This window comes from Armigeres subalbatus, unplaced genomic scaffold (assembly GCF_024139115.2).
Source record: "Armigeres subalbatus isolate Guangzhou_Male unplaced genomic scaffold, GZ_Asu_2 Contig826, whole genome shotgun sequence".
NCBI lineage: Eukaryota > Metazoa > Arthropoda > Insecta > Diptera > Culicidae > Armigeres > Armigeres subalbatus.
In genome coordinates, this window is record NW_026943619.1 from 21,070 (window position 1) to 44,283 (window position 23,214).

A 23,214-nucleotide genomic window follows, 5' to 3' on the forward strand; every position below is an offset into this window, starting at 1 on the left:
TTGCTTGAACCCTTATCTACATGAGACTCTCCATGGGACATTTTCTCGTTCAGGTAGTGTAGTGGCTATTGCATGATTTACGCCGCAATGTAAATTATGATTAAACTCAATTAGTTCACAATTAATTTGGCCGTTGGCCTGGGAAAATTAATTGCCTCTGTACACACCACATAGTCAAAGAATATGGAAACCGTTCGTTTCGGCGAAAAATCCGAGTAGTGTGGCGGCTATCTGATTGCATTTGATCAACTTGGTAATGGAAGGTTTACTCTCAGTTTACTCATTCGTGGATTCAAAGGTAAGAATTTGCTGCACTGGCTGCTACAATGCAGCCCGCCGGTATAGGCCAAAGAGTTTTCACTAATTAGTAGGTAAATGCAGCCCGAAGAAGGTCGGCCACTGGAAAAAGGCTCACATCATGCTCCGAAGCGGTATTATGGTGGTCTTGTTTTCTTATCTCTAGTTGTGGTTTAATAACGTTAATTTTTCATTACATGCTACTATGTCCAAACAACAATGGAAAACTGAAAGGACCCATGTTAGAATTCCGTGGGAACGGGACTGCCGTGGCATGTGACCATTATAGTGCCAATAAAGTGAAGTCCTATACGTCCTTTTCGAACTTAATTGGCCAATGAATTTCAAAAAGTATGACTACGTTCATTACCTTGAAGAAATTTTTGAAGTGCAGACCTTGAGGCCTACATCGTAATCAGTTATGTATTGGCTTCTTGTTCGTAAAACACCATCAATAGCGACGTGACTCTAAGCTTAAGGTCACTCCTGACGGAATCCAAGTTTAAAAGTGCTCGCGTTTTCGGGAGCACATCACTCGATACGGAAGCAACGCACAACTGTCATTTTTATTATTTCACGCATGCTGCGACGCAGCAAAGCTAAATCAACAAAAATGACAGTTGTGCGCCGCCTCTGAATCGAGTGGTGTGCCCCCGAAAACGCGAGCACCTTGGAACTTGGATTCCGTCAGGAGTGACCGTCACTTTCACATTCAGGCTAACGCGGCATCTCTGTGTAAAATTGTTTTGTGACAGCGGAGAATGGGGAAACGGGGAATTGTTTTTAAGGAATTTAGTTTGATTTTCTCCAGTAAAAGGCAAACTGATTATATAAATAATCAGGGAACTGAAAGTATGATCATTTCGTCTACCCAACATCTAGTATGACTCATTTGTTTTATTATAAACTTTTTATGCATGATAACAAAGTTGCTGGCTCATCTCTTGATGACAAAGTTTTAGAGGCTTCGTGCTTCATAATTTATAATCACGACGTTCCACTAAATAAAGCAAATTTTATAAATTATTTTTTGACAATACACCTATTCTAGTATTCAGCATTTAGCTAATTGAAACAAAATAATAATTATTAGTGAACGTTTTAGAATACAAACATGACTACCACAATGAACGGCCTTGCCCGCAAATTGTGTCCTAATGTGCTTCAATTGGCTGAAGGAGTAGAAAATATGAAATAATTAATAAATAGGTAAAATTTAATACAAACTAATTTAAAACAAACTCAAAACTACAAAATGTTTCTACTAAAAGACAATAAAATCCTTTTCTATTTTTAATTATTGTTTCAGTGATAGCCAAAGAATGTGTCAACCATGCGGACTGTGCCACGATAGTTGCTACTAGCTGCGTGCAAGCCGCGGACGGAAAAATGCGCTGTCTTTGCGGAGACTTTGAGGCACCCGAGAATGGATACTGCAAGGCCAAATACAAAGGTAAGTACCAAAAATTAAGCCATCCGCTCCAGTCAACGGCTATCATATACCATTCATACGTTCAACCATGCTGAGGGTTGCGGAATAACTGGGACGAGTCCAAGGTCCACTTAGAAGAACACACAGGAAATTCGCCAAATTGCTACCAAGATTGAACAATTGCTTGAACCGGAGCTTTCAATTTGCATTCTTCATGGCGAAACGCTCGGTTGAACGACTGGCATGGCTCAGACTTCCGGGGGGAAAAAGTTTCCGAACAACGTTGTTCATCGGAAACCTAGTTAGAAATATAAACACAAAGAAAAACTTTGAGGTACCTTTGCCCTTGCCCAGCTCAGGTCTCCCTCTCGCGAAGGCACTAACAACATACCACAGCGTCAACGTGTTCATCACATTCAACCAACAGTATTATGAGGATCGGTACACGGAAAGTGTTGGCATACATTGCCGGCTATTAGTCATGTAAGTTGTATCGTCTGCCAAAAATGTAGTGTACCAACGGAGAAAAACGCTTGTATGTGGCAAATTGGTCTGGAGCACATAACATGCACGGAAGATTGCTGATAAGTAGTGCGATCCATGGATGGAGCCTCTCGATGGGGATAGTGAGCGGGGTGGCGACTAAGATTTATGGAGTTCAACATTGTAGGTAGTACTCACGGTATGAGAACGTGGTTATGTATTAACACTTATCGTCCTACGACTGAGGGAGAGGGGGTTTCACCTACACAATATATTGATGGCTAGGAAGCATTTGAATACCAACTTTGACAAAACAGTACAGATCCTATTCTGTTGTGTCTAAACTTAGTCCTCGTTTATGTTGGGTGTATGTTTTTACGATAAGGAAATGTTCTAATGATATACGTTTATATCATTTACTTTTTAGAGCTACAATTAGTGCAATTTGAGCTATTCAATCCATGCAGCAGCCCGATGAAAAACGCGAGACACCGAAATCCGTAAACCTAATTTTGGTAACCTTCCTACAGTGTTTGAGTCAATATGACCCGAATCGCATTTTCAGATTGCAATAACTTTTTATCGCAACAATGTGAAAGTTTGAAATCTGACTTTTCCTATTTCCTACTTTGTTCCTGAATGTTGACCTACGAAGATCCTCAAGGGATCTAAAACTCAATTTTACTGTGTTCGGGTCAAATTAAGCCGGTTTTGACTTAGCAATATCTCAGTTACTTATTATCCGAATTTATATGGTCATATCGACAGCTATAATATGTTTTCCAAAACTGACCTCAGATTACCGCGCAAAACAATCTTATTGCTGTTTTTGCTCAAAATATGCCAAAACTATATTAGAGATGATGGAAAACGTGCTGCAGTCAACAATTCCAGGTTGTTCACACCATTCTGGGGTTCAGACCCTTGGTAGTTTAGGGTCATTTGTCCGAAAGCCGTTTGGCCTAATGCCATTTGGCCGAAAAGGTCATTTGGCCGAATAGTTGAATTACCGGGGTGACATTGGGCCTAGGGGGTAAGATTGGGACTTCAAACGGTTCGAAATTATATTAAAAATCACGTCTAGGAAATCACAAAACAAATTCCAAGAACTAATTGTGCTCGTACCATAATGCTTGGAATTTGAGTGTAAAGCTATTGATCGAATGAACCCGTATTAAAATAGTGTCAGTAATGCCCCACATAGGGTAAGACGGTATAATATGCCCCCCCTAAGGCAATATCAATGAAAACTTTTTACTTTTCAACGTAATTTATGGATACTTTGTGTTATTTGGTAGTTCAACAAGTCGCAAATGCATTATTTGTGAGTAGTCATATAAAAATATTACTGAGAACACGAAAAAAAGCTTTTTTGAAAAGTCGTGAAAAACTGGATTTCAAAAAGTGCCTGGGTAATACGCCCCACCGTAATCAAACACGTTTCATAGCCCTTCATTAGTATTTCATCTATCCCATAATAAAAAGGTTACAAATCCTTATGTGCTTGACATTAAAAAACCAACATAAGTTCATTTATGCAGGTGTGAATTACATTTCAATATTGTCCATACAATTTTGAAGCGACTGCTGCAGGCTCGCTGCGCTTGTGTACAGTTGGTAAGGGCATACCGTCCTGCCTACATTGGGGCGTTTTGGCCAGTGAAACATATTTCCAAAAATCGTTACATTTTTCAAGATGGAAGCAATTTTATATTATATGAACCACTGAGATAAGTTATTTTGTTGCCCAACTGAGTGTTCCAGTGCAAGTTTTTCGGACAGTATACTAGAGTCGCTCCAGAATGTTGAGCAAACAAGCATGAAAAGTTACATCAAAACTGTAACTTTTTGTATTTTGCTATTATTTTCATTGTGTAATAGAAAAATACTTCCACATTCACATAGTATGATGGTTTTACAAACATTTATAGGTTCCAACTGATTTTTACCCTTAGTTAGGTATAGTTTTCTAGAAATCAAAGGGGGGCGTTTTGGCCAGGTGGGGCGCATTATACCGTCTTACCCTATCTATTACATAACTAGTTTTGACGTAGGACTTACGTCTCTCTTTACTATAGCGGGTGCCATTTCAAAATATTCAAATCGACCGCGTTACGCCGTGTTGAAAGATTTTAAACGTTAATAGCGTTCGTCTCAGTGGACGAATTTCTGCGGTAAGCCCCGTTCGGGGCTTATGCCTTCCATGTCCATGCTTGATAAGACCCGAAAAACTTGTTTCAATAGGCATGAAACTGTTTTCAACGAAAAACATTGAGATCAAGGGAACCTATAAATATGGGTACCGCATAATTCTTGCATCATTCCATTACCACATTCTGATTGGTGCAGACACCAGCGAATGAGCAGCCGCTGGGTCTGCTGAGAAGCCATAAAATAGCACAACGCGATTTTTTCCTTTCATTCTGACCGGGACAAGCGAAGCAACCGCATCATCGATTGAACAGCACTCACACCTTTTAGCAGGGCATGAAGTCTGCACCGACCGCTTTTTCGGCTCGACACCATCGAAGCGACCATCATCAGCCGAAACCTATCCAGTACATCAGCAGTCCCCCCTACTGACCCGACAAAGCAGCAAATCTGAGCAGATACCGGCAGCAGCAGCAGAGTCGAGCCGAGACCGGCCGGCATCGGTGCTGAGCCGAGACAGGCTGAAGAAAAGCCACATGATGCAGCATGTATGTCCAAAAAAGAAACGGTTCTTCAGAGAGCCAATAATAGAGATTAATATCAATGCTTTCAATACCCTACAGGATAGAAATTGTACTTGGGTGCCAAATCCAATATTCTAGAGATAAAATTTTATGCGTGATTTTCATAAATAGCGTCAAAACTAACAGTGGATAATTTTTCTGATTTAACCGCGAAGTGGACGAAGGACTTCGCTTGACCATGCCTTTAAAGATTCATAAGATGTCCAAATCTCTCACATAATCTTATTTGGATAAAAAAACACCGATAACAGCTCAAACATTAATAAACTATCAATCGATTTTTCATCAAATGTTGGATTTTTTGGCATTGATAAAAAAATATGTAGATAAACATTGTTTGATACTGACCGCACACAAAGCGAACGTGACTGAATGATCGTCCCATGTTACCAATTCTAAATCTTATCACCCGAAATCCCATGTCCGGGTGTTTCCTTCCTTCTACTACTAACAATGTTGTCTCAGAAAAGAACACGTACTTCCCACCTGAACTGCAATTCTAAGCTCGCTTGCCCGGCTTATTGGCCTGTATCTAGCGAAAAGTCCCGTTAGGAAATAGACGCCAGCAGCGAGCAACAAGCGTAAAAAAGAAGAAGCCCTTCTCGAATGCGTTGATGATGATGACGCTTTGGCTGACAAAGAAGCGGGATACAAGACACTAGCTGATTGGCCCACCAATTGGGAAGCAGAGAAGATTCAAAATAAGGTATAAAAGAAAAGTGCATTCGCTCGCATAGCATTCAGTCTTTTTTATACCATCACTAGAAATTCGCGGTTATTTGAAAAGATCGTTTTCTTACTTTTTGCACTTAGCCGAAGCAAACAGCCTTTTTCAAGGCTCTAAGAGTTAAAAATAATGTTCTCCTTCAGTCGCTTTCGCACGGATTAGAAGGCTCTTCAGTGAAGGGCTGAGATACAGTCTACATCCCCTGCTGAGCCAACTTGTGGTTTATTTCAGGCAGTCCTTCAGTAGGCTGTCGTGGCTAATATTTCGTGACCGGACAGATACTTCCTGAATTTTTTTTTTGATTATTCTTGTTCGAGGTAGATTTGATTTCTGTGTCGGTTTGATGAGAAGATTTTGCCGAGGAATGGTATGCAACGCCGATTATTTATCCAAAATAGTTGATGTGAGAAATTTGGCCATATTATGTATCTTAAACGCATGGTCAAGTCAAGTCCTATGTCCACTTAGCGGTTAAGTCACAGACCCACTGTTCGTTTTTAGATCGATGGATACCTGGTTATCATGTTACGATAATGTGTTGCTGTTTCAAAGAATTTCATGGATATTTTATATAGCGGTTCTGGTTTTTCGTGGCAACGAGCAATACACGCTAAAAAGGGGTAAGATTGGGCCAAGCCCAATAATATGCGCTTTGGTTGATTTGCCTTACATAGTTGGTAAGAGCCGTAATGTAGGCAATTATTTTTAATGTGTATCACACTAAGCCGAAACCAAACGATTGAATCGAGGCATCGTCACCGCTGAACTTTATTTTATTTGCCCCAATGTGAGGGGTTAGAATGAGTCAATTTTGAACAATGAATTTAGAATTTTGAAGAATTTCCCTCATTTATTGTTTTTTGCCACACAGTGATAAATTTATAATTATTAATATATTATTTATTATTATTATTGTTTTTCAATTATTTAGGTAGTAATAAACTATTTTGTTCGCCTCGATGATGATGATGATGGATTTCATATTTATTGACGTAATTGTAATTTGACCTTTTTCTTGTGTAGTCTACAAAAGTTTGAGTCTCGCGCGCGTAAAGCAGATATGAATGATTTTTAAATTTATGTGCAGACTTGCGATTTTTCAGCTGTTTCAATGATTCTGCGGATTGGTAATGGGCTATCTAGTAGAGTTTTGTTTCCGCGGTTGATACCAAAACTTTTGATATTGACGGAGCAGTAACACAAATTTTGATTTTGTTGACAACGACATAGTTTACGAGATTATTATTGATGCTTTCGAGTGGCTAATGTAACACATGTAATAACATGAAACGCGATTCTTGGTAGGACTTTTGAAATCTGTGCGAGAGGTATCACAAGTTTTGCATTTTTATGAACTCGAAGCATCACTACTGATACTTATGACAATCTGTGGAGCTTGAGTTTGAGCTTAATTGACTACCCGTAGTTGCTACTACATTATGACCGATCAGCTGTTCTTGCACAGAGCACCAACAGATGTTTACTTGGAACTAGCACTCATCTTCAATGTACAAGTACTGGTGATCTCATTTGTTAGGTCACACTGGCGCCTGCCACGTCAGAATGCATGTGAGGGGGAGGAAATTATGATGCAATCACTCGCCCACTGCAAGCCGAATATACCTCTGCACTTGCCACGAGTTCATGCGGAATTTGTTGGAATTTTTGGGTTAGGTTCGAGGGGCAGGGGTTCGTCTTGGTTAACGAGCTGCCAATGTGATAGATAGGAGAAAGCAAGTGATAGATTTTCTTATTGGATGTTGGAAACGAGCTTATTCGTTCATTTCCAATTCTAGCAGTTACTGCTAGAATAGTCAAGTAGAAGGTATAGCATAGCTCAGCTCACTTTTGTCTTTCAACTTTTCACTTCTTACCTCTCTTTTCCTTCTTCTCATAACTCACTTCTCATTTCTCACTCTTCACTATTCGTAATCTGAGGTCAATTTTTTTTAACAATTTCTCCAAACGGCATTCGGCCAAACGGCCGGTCTACCAGGTCAATAACGCTTCCCAAGTAGCACACGCAACATTCTTCCAAAAAGCACTCTGTTTCTATTCAGTCATTTAGCATCGTTCAACGTTTTGAGAACTCACAATTTATTCCGGTGATGGTGCAATCAAGTAACAGGAAACCCGAGTAAAAAACGTCATAATCGTATGGTTTTATGGTGACTCAACATGCAGTCCCTTCGAAGTTTTGAATGGTGCTGTGGTAGAGTGGAGAACCATCAATCACAAGATCTATAAATCGAATCCAGTTTTATATTTTTATTGTATTTTTTTTTCATTGTAGTATTTTGTAACGTTATTGCAATTTTACTGCAATTGAAGGATGTGTCCTTGGGCTCCACCCATCGCGCTTTTTAGATTGCAAGAGAGTTTAATGATTTAATGCCACATACGCAAAGATTGTTTCTTTCCGAATAGTTGCAACACAGTGAAATGTTCATTAGAGATCCAAAGTAGGTCCAAAGGTCCAAAGTTGAACTGCTTGGGTTGGTTAAGAACCTATGGCAACTCATCATGTCCATCCAGGTCCCTATAAAGACCATGTGTATGATTTACATTTTAGATATGTCCAAGTTGAACCTTCTATGTTCTCTAAGTCATTCTTAAATTCACACCTTTTGTACTATCAAGTCAACTTGGCTCCGTACAAAGCGATGGTGTCCATGGAGGCCCTTATACGCCTTATGTACGATTGACGTTTTATGTATGTCCAGATCTGGTGTTCTAAATTCTTCAAAGCTAAAACCATTTTAAAGCTAAAACCAATTGGTGTACCAAGTGAGCTAGGCTTGGCACGAAGCTAATAGTAACGCACAGCTTCCAAAAACTCCCCGAAACGCCATGCATATGATTTTCGATTTAGTCATAGCAAAATCTGATGATGAAAGTTCAGTATGCTTGGACTGAATTTGGTCATATATAAATTACTGTGATCTATGTTTAACATGTGTGCCGCTCGGGCAAGTCCGAGCTCCAGAATAATTTGGAGAACTTGTTCTTCAGTGTTGGGAAAATCACACACAAGGTCCTGAAGGCCCTGTATGAGCACTATGGGTTGTTATCGGTTTTGTACCGGACCCGGTTTTGTATAGATTATATGACTTGACAGATCAATTGCTCTGTACTTCAGAATGATTTTGAGAACTTAGAACATCAGATATTCGAAGCCGCATCTCTCCATCCTCGAATGCGCCCCACGCTCGCTAAGTCGTTTTGTACCTGGTCTGCCCACCTCGCTCGCTGTGCTCCACACTGTCTCGTATCTACCGGATCGGAAGTGAACACCATCTTTGCAGGATTGCTGTCCGGCATTCTTGCAACATGTCCTGTCCATCGTACCCTTCCGGCTTTAGCTACCCTCTGGATATTGGGCTCGCCGTAGAGTTGGGCGAGCTCGTGGTTCATTCTTCGCCGCCACACACCGTCATCTTGCACACCGCCAAAGATGGTCCTAAGCACCCGTCTCTCGAATACTCCGAGTGCTTGCAAGTCCTCCTCGAGCATTGTCCATGTTTCATGTCCGTAGAGGACAACCGGTCTTATAAGCGTCTTGTACATGACAAATTTGGTGCGGTGGCGAATCTTTTTCGACCGCAGTTTCTTCTGGAGCCCGTAGTAGGCCCGACTTCCACAGATGATGCGCATTCGTATTTCACGACTAACGTTATCAGCCGTTAGCAAGGATCCGAGGTAGACGAATTCATCGACCACCTCGAAGGTATCCCCGTTTATCGTAACACTGCTTCTCAGGCGGACCCTGTCGTGCTCGGTTCCGCCCACAAGCATGTACTTTGTCTTTGACGCATTCACCACCAGTCCAACTTTTGTTGCTTCACGTTTCAGGCGGGTGTACAGTTCTGCCACCTTTGCAAATGTCCGGCCGACAATGTCCATGTCATCCGCGAAACAAATAAATTGACTGGATCTGTTCAAAATCGTACCCCGGCTGTTACACCCGGCTCTCCGCATGACACCTTCAAGCGCAATGATGAACAACAGGCACGAAAGTCCATCACCTTGTCTTAGTCCCCGGCGCGATTCGAAAAAACTGGAGTGTTCGCCCGAAATCTTCACACAGTTTTGCACACCATCCACCGTTGCTTTGACCAGTCTGGTAAGCTTCCCAGGGAAGCTGTTCTCGTTCATAATTTTCCATAGCTCTACGCGGTCTATACTGTCGTATGCCGCCTTGAAATCAATGAACAGATGGTGCGTTGGGACCTGGTATTCACGGCATTTTTGAAGGATTTTCCGTACAATAAAGATCTGGTCCGTTGTCGAGCGGCCATCAACGAAGCCAGCTTGATAACTTTCCACGAACTCATTTGTTCACGCACATAGAGCGATTTACGCGTTATCAACCCGGTCGAAAGGTGCGCGGTGATATGCACAATACGGAATACACTAGGTTAACGCGATCAACAAAACTGCACTTTATTGCCTTTGATTTGAACGAACTACACACTTTATTTTGGGAACAAAGTACAAGCGGTGTATATTTCCGTATAAAAGTACCGATCGCGGCGGAGGTTTATTGCTAACTATCTATCAGCTGTTTGCTGTTCTGCTGCCTCTACGCAGTAGAGGTGGTGTCGAGCAGAGCAACAGACGATCGTGAGGCGATCGGCACCTACCTAGCAATAGAGCAGTTAAGGCGACCGACGGAGGTAAACTGCGAGAGTGAGTGGCCACACGTTGGGGTGGTTCTCGCAACATAATTTCAAAATATAATATAATTCACTTTTGGCACAATCATAGCCGGCCGCCTTGAAACCAACGGATTTCAATTATTATACTAAACTAATTAGCTCTGGTTTAAAATTTCAAATTTTCACACTTATTTTTCAATTTGTACTTCGTTGACGGATGACGATGTCTCTCAATGGTAGCGATGGTTCTCTGCGATGAATGGTACGTTGAAGGATGATCGGTTAATCTACGTTGGATACATTGCTCTTCGAATGCTGGACTGTATTTCAGGATGACTCGCTGGTTCTTCGGGAATGCCGTACACAAAACGGCTGCAAGGAATAGTCTTTGGCACGATGGTTCTTGCTTGTGGTACATCTGCGACTTGATTGCTGACGGTGAAACGGATGACGGTAGTGCTTCTTCAGGGAGCGGTCGATTCATTTGCTTCGTGGATACGGACAATGGGCATCGATCGCTGGTGATCCTGTGGTTGTCCTCGACGACGACGGAAAGGCTTCAAACGTTGCTGAAAATGAGAGGGTGCTTTTTCACTTGGATTTATGTACAATACAACAACTTGCCTGGAGCGGAGGCCCTCGTGGCCTCCGCGGCCGCTACCAGCGGCGGTGACGATGTCCAACGGTTGGGAAGGGTTGAAAATTCGACCATATCGTTACCAAGGGTCCTGACGGTTGCGGTGAGCTCATACCGCGCCATGGAGCTGATCCGGTTGCCACAGAATTGTCGATGAGTTGGCCAAACTTCGATTAAGACTGCAGCTTCTGGACCAGTGATTGATGTCAGGATATACCTCGGCGAAATGTGACAAATTAGCCATGCAACAAAATAGAGCCGGGGCCGACTCAAACGGATTACTCTAACTAGAGTTCGATGGACAGGACTTCTTGAGGACGCTCACAACTACCATCACCAACATGCGACCCGGGGACCCGGGACCGGTAGAACAGCGGCTATGGGGTATAAACATTCCGATAACTTTTTGAAATACTGATAAAAAACAAAACTTACTGGAGTGCGGAGGCCACAAGGACCTCCGCGGGTGCCGAAGCACCACCGGTGGAGGCGAGTTATGCCTCTTCGCTGGTTGAGTTTGCGTTGTCCCGTATAGGGAGTACGCAAATCTTCGAGATTGCTCTTCGGAAGACCCCATTCGTAGTGCGCACGTCTACTACACGGATGTTCTCGTCTGAGCCACGGAAAATGGCAGTCACACGACTCAAATTCCATTTCAGCGGCGGAAGCCGCTCGTCTATCAGCAGCACCATAGTGCCGACGGAAATGTTGTCACGTTGGCGTGTCCACTTTGTGCGGTTGTGCAGGTCGGAAAGGTACAATGTGGTCCACGTTTTCCACAGCTTCTGGGAAAAGTCCTGCGCCCGTTGCCAGACGGAGAGACGGTTGGTTGGAAAATTGTCCAGATCGGGTTCAGCGATGGCAATTAGTGGACGCTGTATCAGAAAATGCCCAGGTGTGAGCGCTTCGAAATCTCCAGGATCGTTACTGAGCGGAGTGAGGGGTCTGGAGTTCAAAACAGCTTCGATCTGCGTGAGCACGGTTTGCATTTCATCGTACAACAGCGTCCGGGTTCCGATGAAAGCGTTCTTGAAGCACTTCACGGCTGCTTCCCAAAGACCGCCAAAGTTCGGCGACCTTGCTGGGATGAACTTGAATTCAATCCCTTCATTCGCGGCTTTGCAAGCTACGGCGTTCAGGAATTGCTGCTGCTCGAACAAGTTCAACAGCTGTCGAAGTTCCCGCTTTGCTCCAACGAAATTCGTGCCATTGTCACACATTATGAGGACCGGTCGTCCTCGCCGGGCGGTGAAACGTTTTAGTGCTGCCAAAAACGCCTCCGTTGTGAGATCGGAGACTAGTTCTACATGAACTGCCTTCGTTACAAGGCAGACGAATACCGCAACGAAGCATTTAACTGGAGTACTTCGGCGATGAGGGTAGGAAACTAGAAACGGACCGCAGTAATCCACACCGACCTTCAGGAATGGCGGTGCCGGTGTAACCCTTTCTGGTGGCAGTTCAGCCATCAGTTGTTCCAAACATCTTGGTCTAACGCGGAAGCAGGTGACACATTCGTGGAGAACTTTACGCACCAGGTTTCGGATGTTGGGGATCCAGAATCTTTCTCTGGCGCTTGCGATGACGACTTGTTGTCCGGAGTGAAGCAATTTCACGTGGTAATGGCGGATTACCAACGTGGCGAGAGGATGACGTGGATCAATGATAATTGGATGCTTCCGGTTTTGCGAAACAGTTCGCATTCCGGAGCCGATCGCCAACGCAGAGTATACCATCTCGTAGTATGGGGTGGAGTGATGATATTCTATAGGAGTCCGTTACCTGATCGTCCCGGGACATACTTGCAATCTTCTGGGGAATGCATTCTTCTTGGGTCGCAGCAGAATATCTTCATGTTCTTGCGTGCTGATGTAGCCAAGTTTCCTGGAGTTTCGGTTTGTTTTTTTTTGCGAGTTGTAAAGGCATCGATGCAATAAAGCAACCAGTAGAACGAGAGAGAATAGTGAAGACCGTAGGGAGAATATTTAGCCTGGTGCAACGACTTGCAGTGGCAGGGCTACATATTTCCGTATTTCAAGAGAGGATGGATCAATCTGTTCAACGCTGACATCAGGGGTTGCACGCCAGATGCTTTTTTGACCTTGATGCAACCAAACAGGTCCGTTGAACCAGATTGGCTTGTACTCCAGGGGGGGGGGGTGGCTGCTGGAATTTCTCGCGAAAGAACGTCTGCTAGATATTCTCAATGCCTGCGACATGAATTCACACGCCGCATTTCGTCAGGTGGTGGATCTCGGATACCCTATTCGCCACAAAGGTTTGCCATCGCGATGGTGCCGACGCAATCCAGAATTTTACGATGTTGGAATCGGTCCAGAAGTACGACGGAATTACCAGTGAGGTGGCTTGACTGACTTTCTCGTACAAATGACTGAGAAGCAGGGCGGATGACAGTTCAAGACGGGGCGTAGTCTGCCTACGTTTCTTCTTCTTCAGGTCCTCTAGTGGCGCTACTCGTGACTTGGCCATCATTAGCTGGACACGCACAGAGCCGTCCGCGTAAGTACAGCGGAGATACAAACAAGCGCCGTATGCGCTATCTGAAGCGTCGCAGAATCCGTGCCATTCGGTTGCGACACACTCTTGGGTATACCCAACCCATCGTGGAATGCTAATGGATTCCAGAGAACTAAGATTCCGTCGGTAGTCCAACCAAAAGGTCTGAAGGTTTTCTGGGAGCGGGTCATCCCAGTTTAGTTCCAGCTTCCACAGTGTCTGGATAAAGATTTTAGCTTCGGCGACGACTGGCCCTATCAGACCCAATGGATCGAAGAGCTTGGACGCGTCGGAAATCACAACTCGTTTTGTAACCACCGACGTTGTATTCCACTCGGGCATGGTGAAACGGAAGTTGTCGGTTCTGGTGCACCAGACGAGACCCAACGTTTTCACGGTTGAAATTGGAGGTGACGAGTCCATTTCGAATTCCGCTCGATGATCACAACGATCAGGCTGCAACTCCCTTAACACCTCTTCACAGTTGGAGTTCCACTTGCGTAGTGTGAATCCAGCGGAGTCTGTGAGGGCGATTGTGTCTTCGACTAGCCGTTTTCCTTCTTCGGGGTTGTCGACGCCAGTGATCATATCGTCGACGTAAAAATCTTTCCGCAGCACCTTTGCTGCACCTGGATGTGTATCTTCTCCGTCTTCTGCTAGCTGAACCATACAACGTGTAGCTAGAAAAGGAGCGGAAGCGGTGCCGTACGTAACGGTCGTGAGCTGAAACACTTCGATAGGTTCGTCGGTGTCGTTCCTCCACAAAATCAGCTGCAATTTTTGATCACGTGGGCACATCTTGATCATCCGATACATTTTTGTAACATCTGCCACAATGCCGATCCGGTGCAGACGGAATCGAGCATGAATCGAGATTAGGTCGTCCTGGACCACAGGGCCAATCATTAGCCCGTCGTTGAGCGAAAGACTAAACGAAGTTTTGCACGAAGCATCAAATACTACTCGCAACTTTGTTGTTGTGCTCTCCGGCTTCAAGACGGCGTGATGAGGCAAAAAGTAGTGTGCCGCCCCAGAGAAATCTTCTTCGCGTATCTTTTCCATGTGCCCCATTGTCACGTACTCCCTCATAAACTCGCAATACTGCTTCTTCAACTGAGGGTTGTTCGATAGCCTTCTCTCCAGACTAAGCTACCTAGCTGACCGATTACGTGGTCCTTCCTAGGCAGGTTCACGATGAAACGACCATCTACGTCGCGTGTAGTGGTTTTCTTGAACAACTCCTCACATGTGGACTCTTCCACGGAATAGGTACTCGCTAGATGACAGCTCTCGAGATCCCAGAAACGAGTGAGCTGTTCTTGAAGATCGGACATGGAACACAACGCGGTGGATGTGGCGGGTACGGAGATCGAGCTACTAGGAATACGTCCGGATACAACCCAACCGAAAACAGTATTTTGGAATGTTGGGCCGTTCTCGCTGAGCCTGAACCTTCCTTCCTGCAGCAGGTCGAGGTAATACTCGGCACCGATTATCATATCGATGTCCGATGTGTGGTAGATCTCAGGATCAGCTAATACGTTGCTCTCCGGGAGATTCTACTGGCAAGTTTCGAACCCTTCACATAGGAGTGGGATCGTCAGCTTCGGCAAGACGTTGAACCGCATAACTTCCTAGAACTCCGAAATGCTATCGAAACGTGGGCTGATTGTTCCGCTAACAGCTTTCTTCGACACGCTCCCGGTATTACCGATGCCCTTCACCGGTAGATAATTCGGGAACTCTTCAAGCTTCATGCGTCGACAAAACTCGGACGAAATAAAACAATACTGCGAGCAGGAATCGAGTAGTTCTCTGGCAAGCATCGAGCTTCCGTTGGCATTGCAGATCCGCACAATGGCAGTGGAGAGAAGAACTTGACGTGTGGAGGTCTTGGTTTGTGTTGGTAGGGCTGTGGTGTGTTGCAGTGTGTTTGGATAGTCTGTGGCGAACTGTGGGTTGGTGCTATGCGATTGTGTATTGACAGCTGGCAATGAAGTGGAAGGTTCGGTGTGGTTTGTGGTTGGTGCTTTCTGGTGTGTTGGTGGTTCCGATTGCGTATGCTGTGTCTGTTGGTGGTGTTCACTTGGGGGTCTCTTCGTCGTCTGTGAAACGGATGACTTCGTGATGCCACTGTTCATCTCTGTGTGGAGAAGGGAATGATGCTTCTTCCCGCATTGACGACACGAACCTTTGCTGCAGTTCCGGGCAAAATGACCTGACGATAAGCAGTTCATACACAGGCCGTTTCTCCGCACTGCATCGTACCGCTCCGAGATCTTCAGCTTCAGGAATCGCTTGCACGAAAACACAGGATGAAATGGTTCGGAACAAAAGCAACACCGACCACTGGACGTAGAAGAATGGCTGACGCTTACTTTCGGCTTCTTGATATCGACGGAGACTGAATGACTCGATCCAACTGATTGAAGAACCGCACATTGATTCTTCAGAAAGTTTATCAAGTTCCGGTAGGCAGGCACTTCCTTGGAGTTGTGCGACGATTCCCAAAATCGCAGCGTGACTCCATCCAACCTTGAGCAAACCATGTGCACTAGAATCGTGCTCCAGCCGTCGGTGTTCTGCCCCATTTTCTGCAGCATCTGAAGGTTTTTCTCGAAGTCGCTTATAAGCTGGCTCAGCGCTTCGAAACTTTCCTTCCGCATCGGCTCAATTCTGAAGATGGCATCCAGGTATGCCTTGACGATGAGCTTCTGGTTGTGGTAGCGATCTTCAAGTGCAGTCCACGCCACCGGGTAATTGGCAGCAGAAAGTTCGACGGAGCTTATCTCTTGAAGAGCATCGCCAGTTAGCGACGATCGAAGGTATGTGAACCTGTCCATGTCGGTGAGATCTCGGTTCTCGTGAATGAGGCTTCTGAATGCATCGCGATATGACACCCAGTCTCGTAGCCTGCCGTCGAACGTTGGGAGCTTTATCTCCGGAAGTTTCACCCTAGAAATGCTTGTTCCGGTAGCCACGATTGACGAAGAATTCCCTGGCGGTTTTCTAACACGCCGATCCACCAACGCGGCCTTAGCCTTGCAGAAGCGGTTCTCCACGTCCGTAGCGATGGCTAAATTGTCTTCTTCTCGCTTCCTCGATTCACTCTCCAGCCTTACTTTGCGAGCTTTCTCCGGTTCATCTGGATTGGCGGTTGCCTCATCAGCAGCTTCATCCAGCAACACCTCCACTTTATCACGCACCACAAAAAACTCAGACACACAATTTTCCAACAGCTGCAAACGAACTTCAACTTCTTTTTTGTCTCGTTCTTCGTCAAAGTCTTGCACGAACTTCTCCACCAGCACTAAACTGTTCAGAAGGCGCTTCTCCTTCTTAAGCAAACTTCTTAAGTCTTCGGGCATGATTGTCACTTAGTCACTCGTTAGTCACCCCGAAATCACTGTACAAAGTCTGCACTAAGAAGTTCGTTTGCACTGGGAACACTACACTGCACTATTCTATCTCCTCCGGCTGCACACTGCACTGATGACAACAAATCGACCGTATGTTCCACGCGCCGCGAGACGAACTGACCACCCAAATTGACAACAGCGAAAGGAATTCAACCAACGGAAATCGAGCCAACCAGGTATCAGCGGAATCCAAGACCAACTAGCAACGAACGAACCACAGGGACCAGATTCACTTCGATCAAAAACACAATATTTCGCATGCAAAATGGAATTTATTTTTAATCGTCGCACAGTGTATCCAACCCACAGTCTAATGGCTCCCGTCATGCATCGCAAGCCACAGACCACACATGCAATGGTGTACTTCCCTTTATCTGCAGCCAGTCCGTAGTCGCCCAAATCGGTTCGCTCAAAAGTCGCCACCCACTCTACGACGATTCGCCAATTGCCTGCCAAGGATTCGCTTTCACAGCAACAGCTCAGCACCAATCTTCCGCAATAGTAATCCGCATCCAAACTTGAATTTATTCTTCGCCACCCAAGATGGCAATCCCAGCGCGCCAACGAATCACTCGAAATGGCGAATTTCTTTGCACTTTGTTTGCACTCCACAAAGGCACTTATTGTCCGCACTAGTGTCCTTTCTTCCGCGAAACACAATCGAACCGCGCACAAAAGTCCTTAACCGCGGTTGATCCGGTTCGAAGGACCAAATATGTTCACGCACATAGAGCGATTTACGCGTTATCAACCCGGTCGAAAGGTGCGCGGTGATATGCACAATATGGAGTACACTAGGTTTACGCGATATACAAAACTGCTCTTTATTGCCTTTGATTTGAACGAACTACACACTTTATTTTGGGAACAAAGTACAAGCGGTGTATATTTCCGTATGAAAGTACCGATCGCGGCGGAGGTTTATTGCTAACTATCTATCAGCTGTTTGCTGTTCTGCTGCCTCTACGCAGTAGAGGTGGTGTCGAGCAGAGCAACAGACGATCGTGAGGCGATCGGCACCTACCTAGCAATAGAGCAGTTAAGGCGACCGACGGAGGTAAACTGCGAGAGTGAGTGGCCACACGCTGGGGTGGTTCTCGCAACATAATTTCAAAATATAATATAATTCACTTTTGGCACAATCAGCATTCACTAATGGTAACAGACGACGGAAGATGATCTGGGATATCACTTTGTAGGTGACATTAAGGATGGTGATCGCTCGAAAGTTTTCACACTCCAGCTTGTCGCGCTTCTTGTAGATGGGGCATATAACCCCTTCCTTCCACTTCTCCGGTAGCTGTTCATTTAGTATATGCAAGTGGCTAGCTTTTCCGGGCCCATCTTGATGAGCTCAGCTCCGATATCATCCTTACCAGCTGCTTTATTGGTCTTTAGCTGTTGGATGGCATCCTTAACTTCCCTCAAGGTGGGGGCTGGTTGGCTTCCATCGTCCGCTGAACTGACGTAGTCATCTCCTCCGTTGCCTTGACTTTCACTGCCTGTACTCTCAGCGCCATTCAAATGTTCCTCGTAGTGCTGCTTCCACCTTTCGATCACCACACGTTCGTCCGTCAAGATACTCCCATCCTTATCCCCGCACATTTCGGCTCGCGGCACGAAGCCTTTGCGGGATGCGTTGAGCTTCTGGTAGAACTTGCGTGTTTCTTGAGAACGGCACAGCTATTCCATCTCCTCGCACTCCGCTTCTTCCAGGCGGCGTTTCTTCTCCTGAAAAAGGCGGGTCTGCTGTCTCCGCTTCCGTCTATAACTTTCCACGTTCTGCTGGGTACCTTGCTGCAGTGCGATCGACCGCGCTGCGTCCTTCTCCTCCAGAATCTGTCTGCACTCTTCGTCGAACCAATCGTTCCGTCGACTGTGTTCCGATACGGGAGGCTGTGTTGGAAGTAGGTGCTGCGAATGGCCATATTCTTGGAGGCGGCGAAATCAATTAGTCGTAGGCCGTTTTCGTTCGTCAGCCGGTGAGCGCTGAACTTCCCAATAGTCGGTCTAAACTCCTCCTCTTGGCCAACCTGAGCGTTCAAATCTCCTATGATGATTTTGACGTCGTGGCTTGGGCAGCTGTCGTACTCACGTTACAGCTGCGCGTAGAATGCGTCCTTATCATCATCAGTGCTTCCGGAGTGTGGGATATGCACGTTGATTATGCTGAAGTTGAAGAACCGGCCTTTGATCCTCAACCTGCACATTCTTTCATTGATCGGCCACCACCTGATCACGCGCCTTTGCATATCGCCCATCACTATGAAAGCTGTTCCCAGCTCGTGTGTGTTGCCGCAGCTCTGGTAGATGGTATGATTACGGATTACCTCTAAACGTTCGTACCATTGATCCCTCCCAACAAACCTTCTGCAGCGCTACGATGCCGAATCCACGATCCTTGAGCACATCGGCGAGTATGCGTGTGCTCCCGATGAAGTTGAGAGATTTGCAGTTCCACGAACCGAGTTTCCAATCGCTAGTCCCTTTTCGTCGCAGTGGTCTTCCCTAAGGTTGCTCGTATCCCGGCCAGCACCACGGGGAGATAGGGATAGGAGTTGCTGGGTAAGAGGCTAAGGACCGCAAGATGGGGTCTATTTTATTCCTTCAGGTACGCGAAGTATCAATGGTACGCTTTACCCAGTATTTGCCGTGCATTTTCACGGGAAGTTTTTCCAAATTGCTACAGGAAAATATTTGGAATATCCACGGAAAGTTCCTTTTGAGCTTCTGTTGAGTATTCTTTGAAATTCACACAAAAAATTGTGACTGGAAAAAAGATACTTTAACGTTGACTTCCCCAATCTTGAGTAATAAGGGCGGTTAATTTTGTTTTATCCTTTATTAGAGTGATTTTTCGCAGGGAGAAGATCATCACTAAACGGCTAGTTTGGCATAGCCTACTTTAAAACATCGGAAAAATGCTTGGAATTTTGTAGGATTTTTTTGGTTTTCTTCAGAAAATTCTTTCTATTTTCGATTAGCAATTCTTGGTAAGTTCCATTGACCGAAAGCGACAGACGGCCGAACTGGTAATTTGGCCGAAAAAGCCGTTTGCCCTAATGGAACGTACACACGATCAAGCAGTTAGACCAACATTGACTCCACCTCTCGTTTATTCAAACATCCATCAAGTTTTACCAACAGCGGCACGAACAATCAATTTATTCGACCAACAATATCATACACGAAAGACTGAAGCGCCAACTTGAGCACCAACCATCAAAAAATGTATGGGGATTTGTGCAACTTCACTACAAATGCTCAAACATGTTCGGCGAACCTTGACTCCGCCCCCTACAACTTAAACCAAAATCAAACCGTTTTATTTTTTTCCAACTGAGCAGCCAACTGTGAAATGGTTGTTCGAACCGAAGCGTTTGCATGGGGCGGAGTCAATGTTCGTCAGACTGCTTGACTGGTGTGTACGCTGCATAACAGGTTGTCCGGCCGAAACGATCGTTGGCTAAAAATGCCGTTTAGCAGAAATAGTTTTTTGATAGAATGTGCCATTTGACCGAAAATGTCATTTTGTCCAACGCGTCATACGTCATACGGCCAAATTTCAATGACTGAACCTCGTACTGAACGGGTAATATGGTCAGAAATGGCCATTTGTTTGGCGAAATGGTCTTTTGTCCATTGGACCATTGGACAAAATTCCGTGGCCGGGTTATTTGGGTTCGGGTTCGGGTTATTTGGATGAATATGCCGTTCGGATGAAAATGTCGTTTGACCGAATATAGATCATTTGACGAAAAATGCCGTTTGGTAAAAAATGTCAGCATAGCATAGCACGAACCCTTGCACAAATCGTAGATAGAGTTGGAGATAAACATATCCACGGTCATTGTAAATTCCGCTAAAATCTACAATTAGGCGGACTCGATTTTCTCAACACACCTGGCCACGTCCTTACAAGTGTTGTTATTTTATAATAGTCCTATCTCTGCTTAAGAAAGCGCTCGGAATCGAAACAGCTTTCACAGACGTAGGAGGTGATAAAATGGCGGCCATAAATAATGAATATGTGTAATAGATATAAATATATATTGAACAAAAAAACGTTAAAATATGGTTTGATCTCACCCGAACTGCAACACGGATTAAAGTCGAGTCAAGTACGAGACACTGAAGACGACCACACAGTTGTGGTCGAAATACGTATCTGCAAAGATATCGAAAATAATTGGTGGAATTAAATGGAGAGTACGGTTGAATACATTCCACTAAAAGAGCTTAAAATATTTTTCTAAATTTTAGTTACCGAACGTCTACTGTACAAGGAATTTCCCCTTAAAATCCAATAATTTCGAATATTCGTTGAGACATTTCGAACAATTCTCCTCAGAAATTCTAAAAAAGTTTCCGTTAAACTTACGGAACATTTTTCGGTAACATTCCAGAGAGTTTTTCTTGTTAACTCGTTAGAATCTCCCGCGGAAATTCTTAAGAATTTGCTGTTTTGCCGTTGGCCATGTCAAACTAGCCGTCTTTATTATTCTAGACTGAGAAAGCCAACGATGCACTCTCCTACAATTATCAAGAATTTTCTGTGCAAATTTCGAAGAATACTCAACAGGAACTTTTTCATAAATTTCCGAAGTTTTTCCTGTAGAAGTTAAGAATTGTTTTTTTGTAAAAATTTGTGAAAATTGTGACGTTTCTCGTGCAAATTGCGACAATTTTATATAGGAATACCAAAGAGCTTCTCTTTCTAATAATGAAGCCAACTCCACATTTTTCTCTGTTACCAACATTGGAGTAAAAGTGGCAGTGTGAAGTGCTTGCGATGAGAACCACTTCTCCGAATTCGCGTTCTAGATATTTTTGGCCTTTCGGGCCATCTCCCACCGATAATCTTTGATTCCCGGTCCAATTGACGAGATTTGCATGAATGTTTTTTTTTTCGACCACTCTTTACATTGTACACTAAGTTTCTCCCTTGTTTTGATCTACCAGATTGATATGGCATGCACACTCATAGTATCCTTTTTATTACAGGTCTTAACCACCTCTGCACCGACACCCTGCAGTGCGACATTGGAATGATTTGCGCGATAAAGAACATTACCAAAACTACCACGCTAGTGACCAGTAAAACCTTTATGACCAGTAACATGCTGCATAACAACAACACCAACTATAAGATGTGCCTGTGTGATAAGGAGATTGGATACGTCGAGGATAAGCATGACTACCGCCACTGTAGTGGCGCTATTGCTGCGATCTTTTCCTCGCCCCTGTTGATACCAATGCTGACCGCTGTCTTCGGCTGTACGATACTCCGGAAATTAGGCAACTACTGGCTTGTCGACATATAAACTCGATTTTCGATTGATGCTCTGAATCCGCTTTTATCATTACGCAATATAACACACAAATTTAGCTTTAGGATAAGCTCTTCGCTAAGTATGATTGTGATTGCTAACTCATGTGCTAACACAGATGATAAAAAAACAAGCTTAGTGCAAGTATTTTGCCTTGAAATGGACCGAATTTCCTCTCTCGTATATGAAACAAATCATGCCTTTATGTGATCTACGTCTGCACCATCCCAAAATACGAAAAACATATTGCAAGTACTAGACAGTAAGATTAAATCGAGCGCCAAGCTGTGTGTATTTTTCAAGTATCTTAGATCATAGTGAACAAAAATCATAGATATTTTTAATGTCGCTTTTCTACTGTAGTGCAAAAAAATGACAAGGCAATTCATATTTGTACTGATCTGCACATTATTCGGATTGAGAAACATATCAAAATTCTTTTATAGTAAGACGAGAAAAAATAAGCTAAGAACAAGACGTACTTTATTATCCCTAAAGTAACATTTCAAATTTAAAAAAATCTCTCGTTTGGTTCGAGTAGCACATTCGATTGAATCAAAAGTTAGGATAGTGCATCTTCTGTAATTCAGATTATCATAAACATATTTCCTAAATATTGTGGCTTTGTGTAGATAATCGAAAAAACAAATCAAGAAAAACACATAAAAATAAATCTACGATAAAATTCATTCATCAGTTTAGCATTTTAGACTCTATTTATTATACGAGATAGAATTATACATACTTCAAATAAAATTTAAAATAAAACATTGGATTTCAATGGCAGTTTGATTCTTTGATAAATACCCTTTCTGATCTTATTCAAATCATTTTTTTTTTTTCATATTTCATATTTCTATTTTTCATAATTCATATTTCCTCCCATCCAGGAATATCCATCGATGATTTTATCTTGCAATCGAAGAAATTTCTTCTAAAATTCCCATCAGCTTTCCTACGGAAATTTCTTCACAAAATC

At 44.0% G+C, this 23,214-nt stretch overlaps 1 protein-coding gene across 1 annotated transcript; it reads left to right on the forward strand.

Annotated features, from left to right (window-relative positions):
* Positions 1-1,606: 1,606 nt before the first annotated feature.
* On the forward strand, positions 1,607-22,975 carry LOC134204699 (uncharacterized; the record flags this gene model as incomplete). The annotated part of the gene is made up of 2 exons (XM_062679480.1): positions 1,607-1,750; positions 21,910-22,975. Coding segments are annotated over 2 exons (464 nt in total), but the record flags the coding sequence as incomplete, so codon positions are not given.
* Positions 22,976-23,214: the final 239 nt, after the last annotated feature.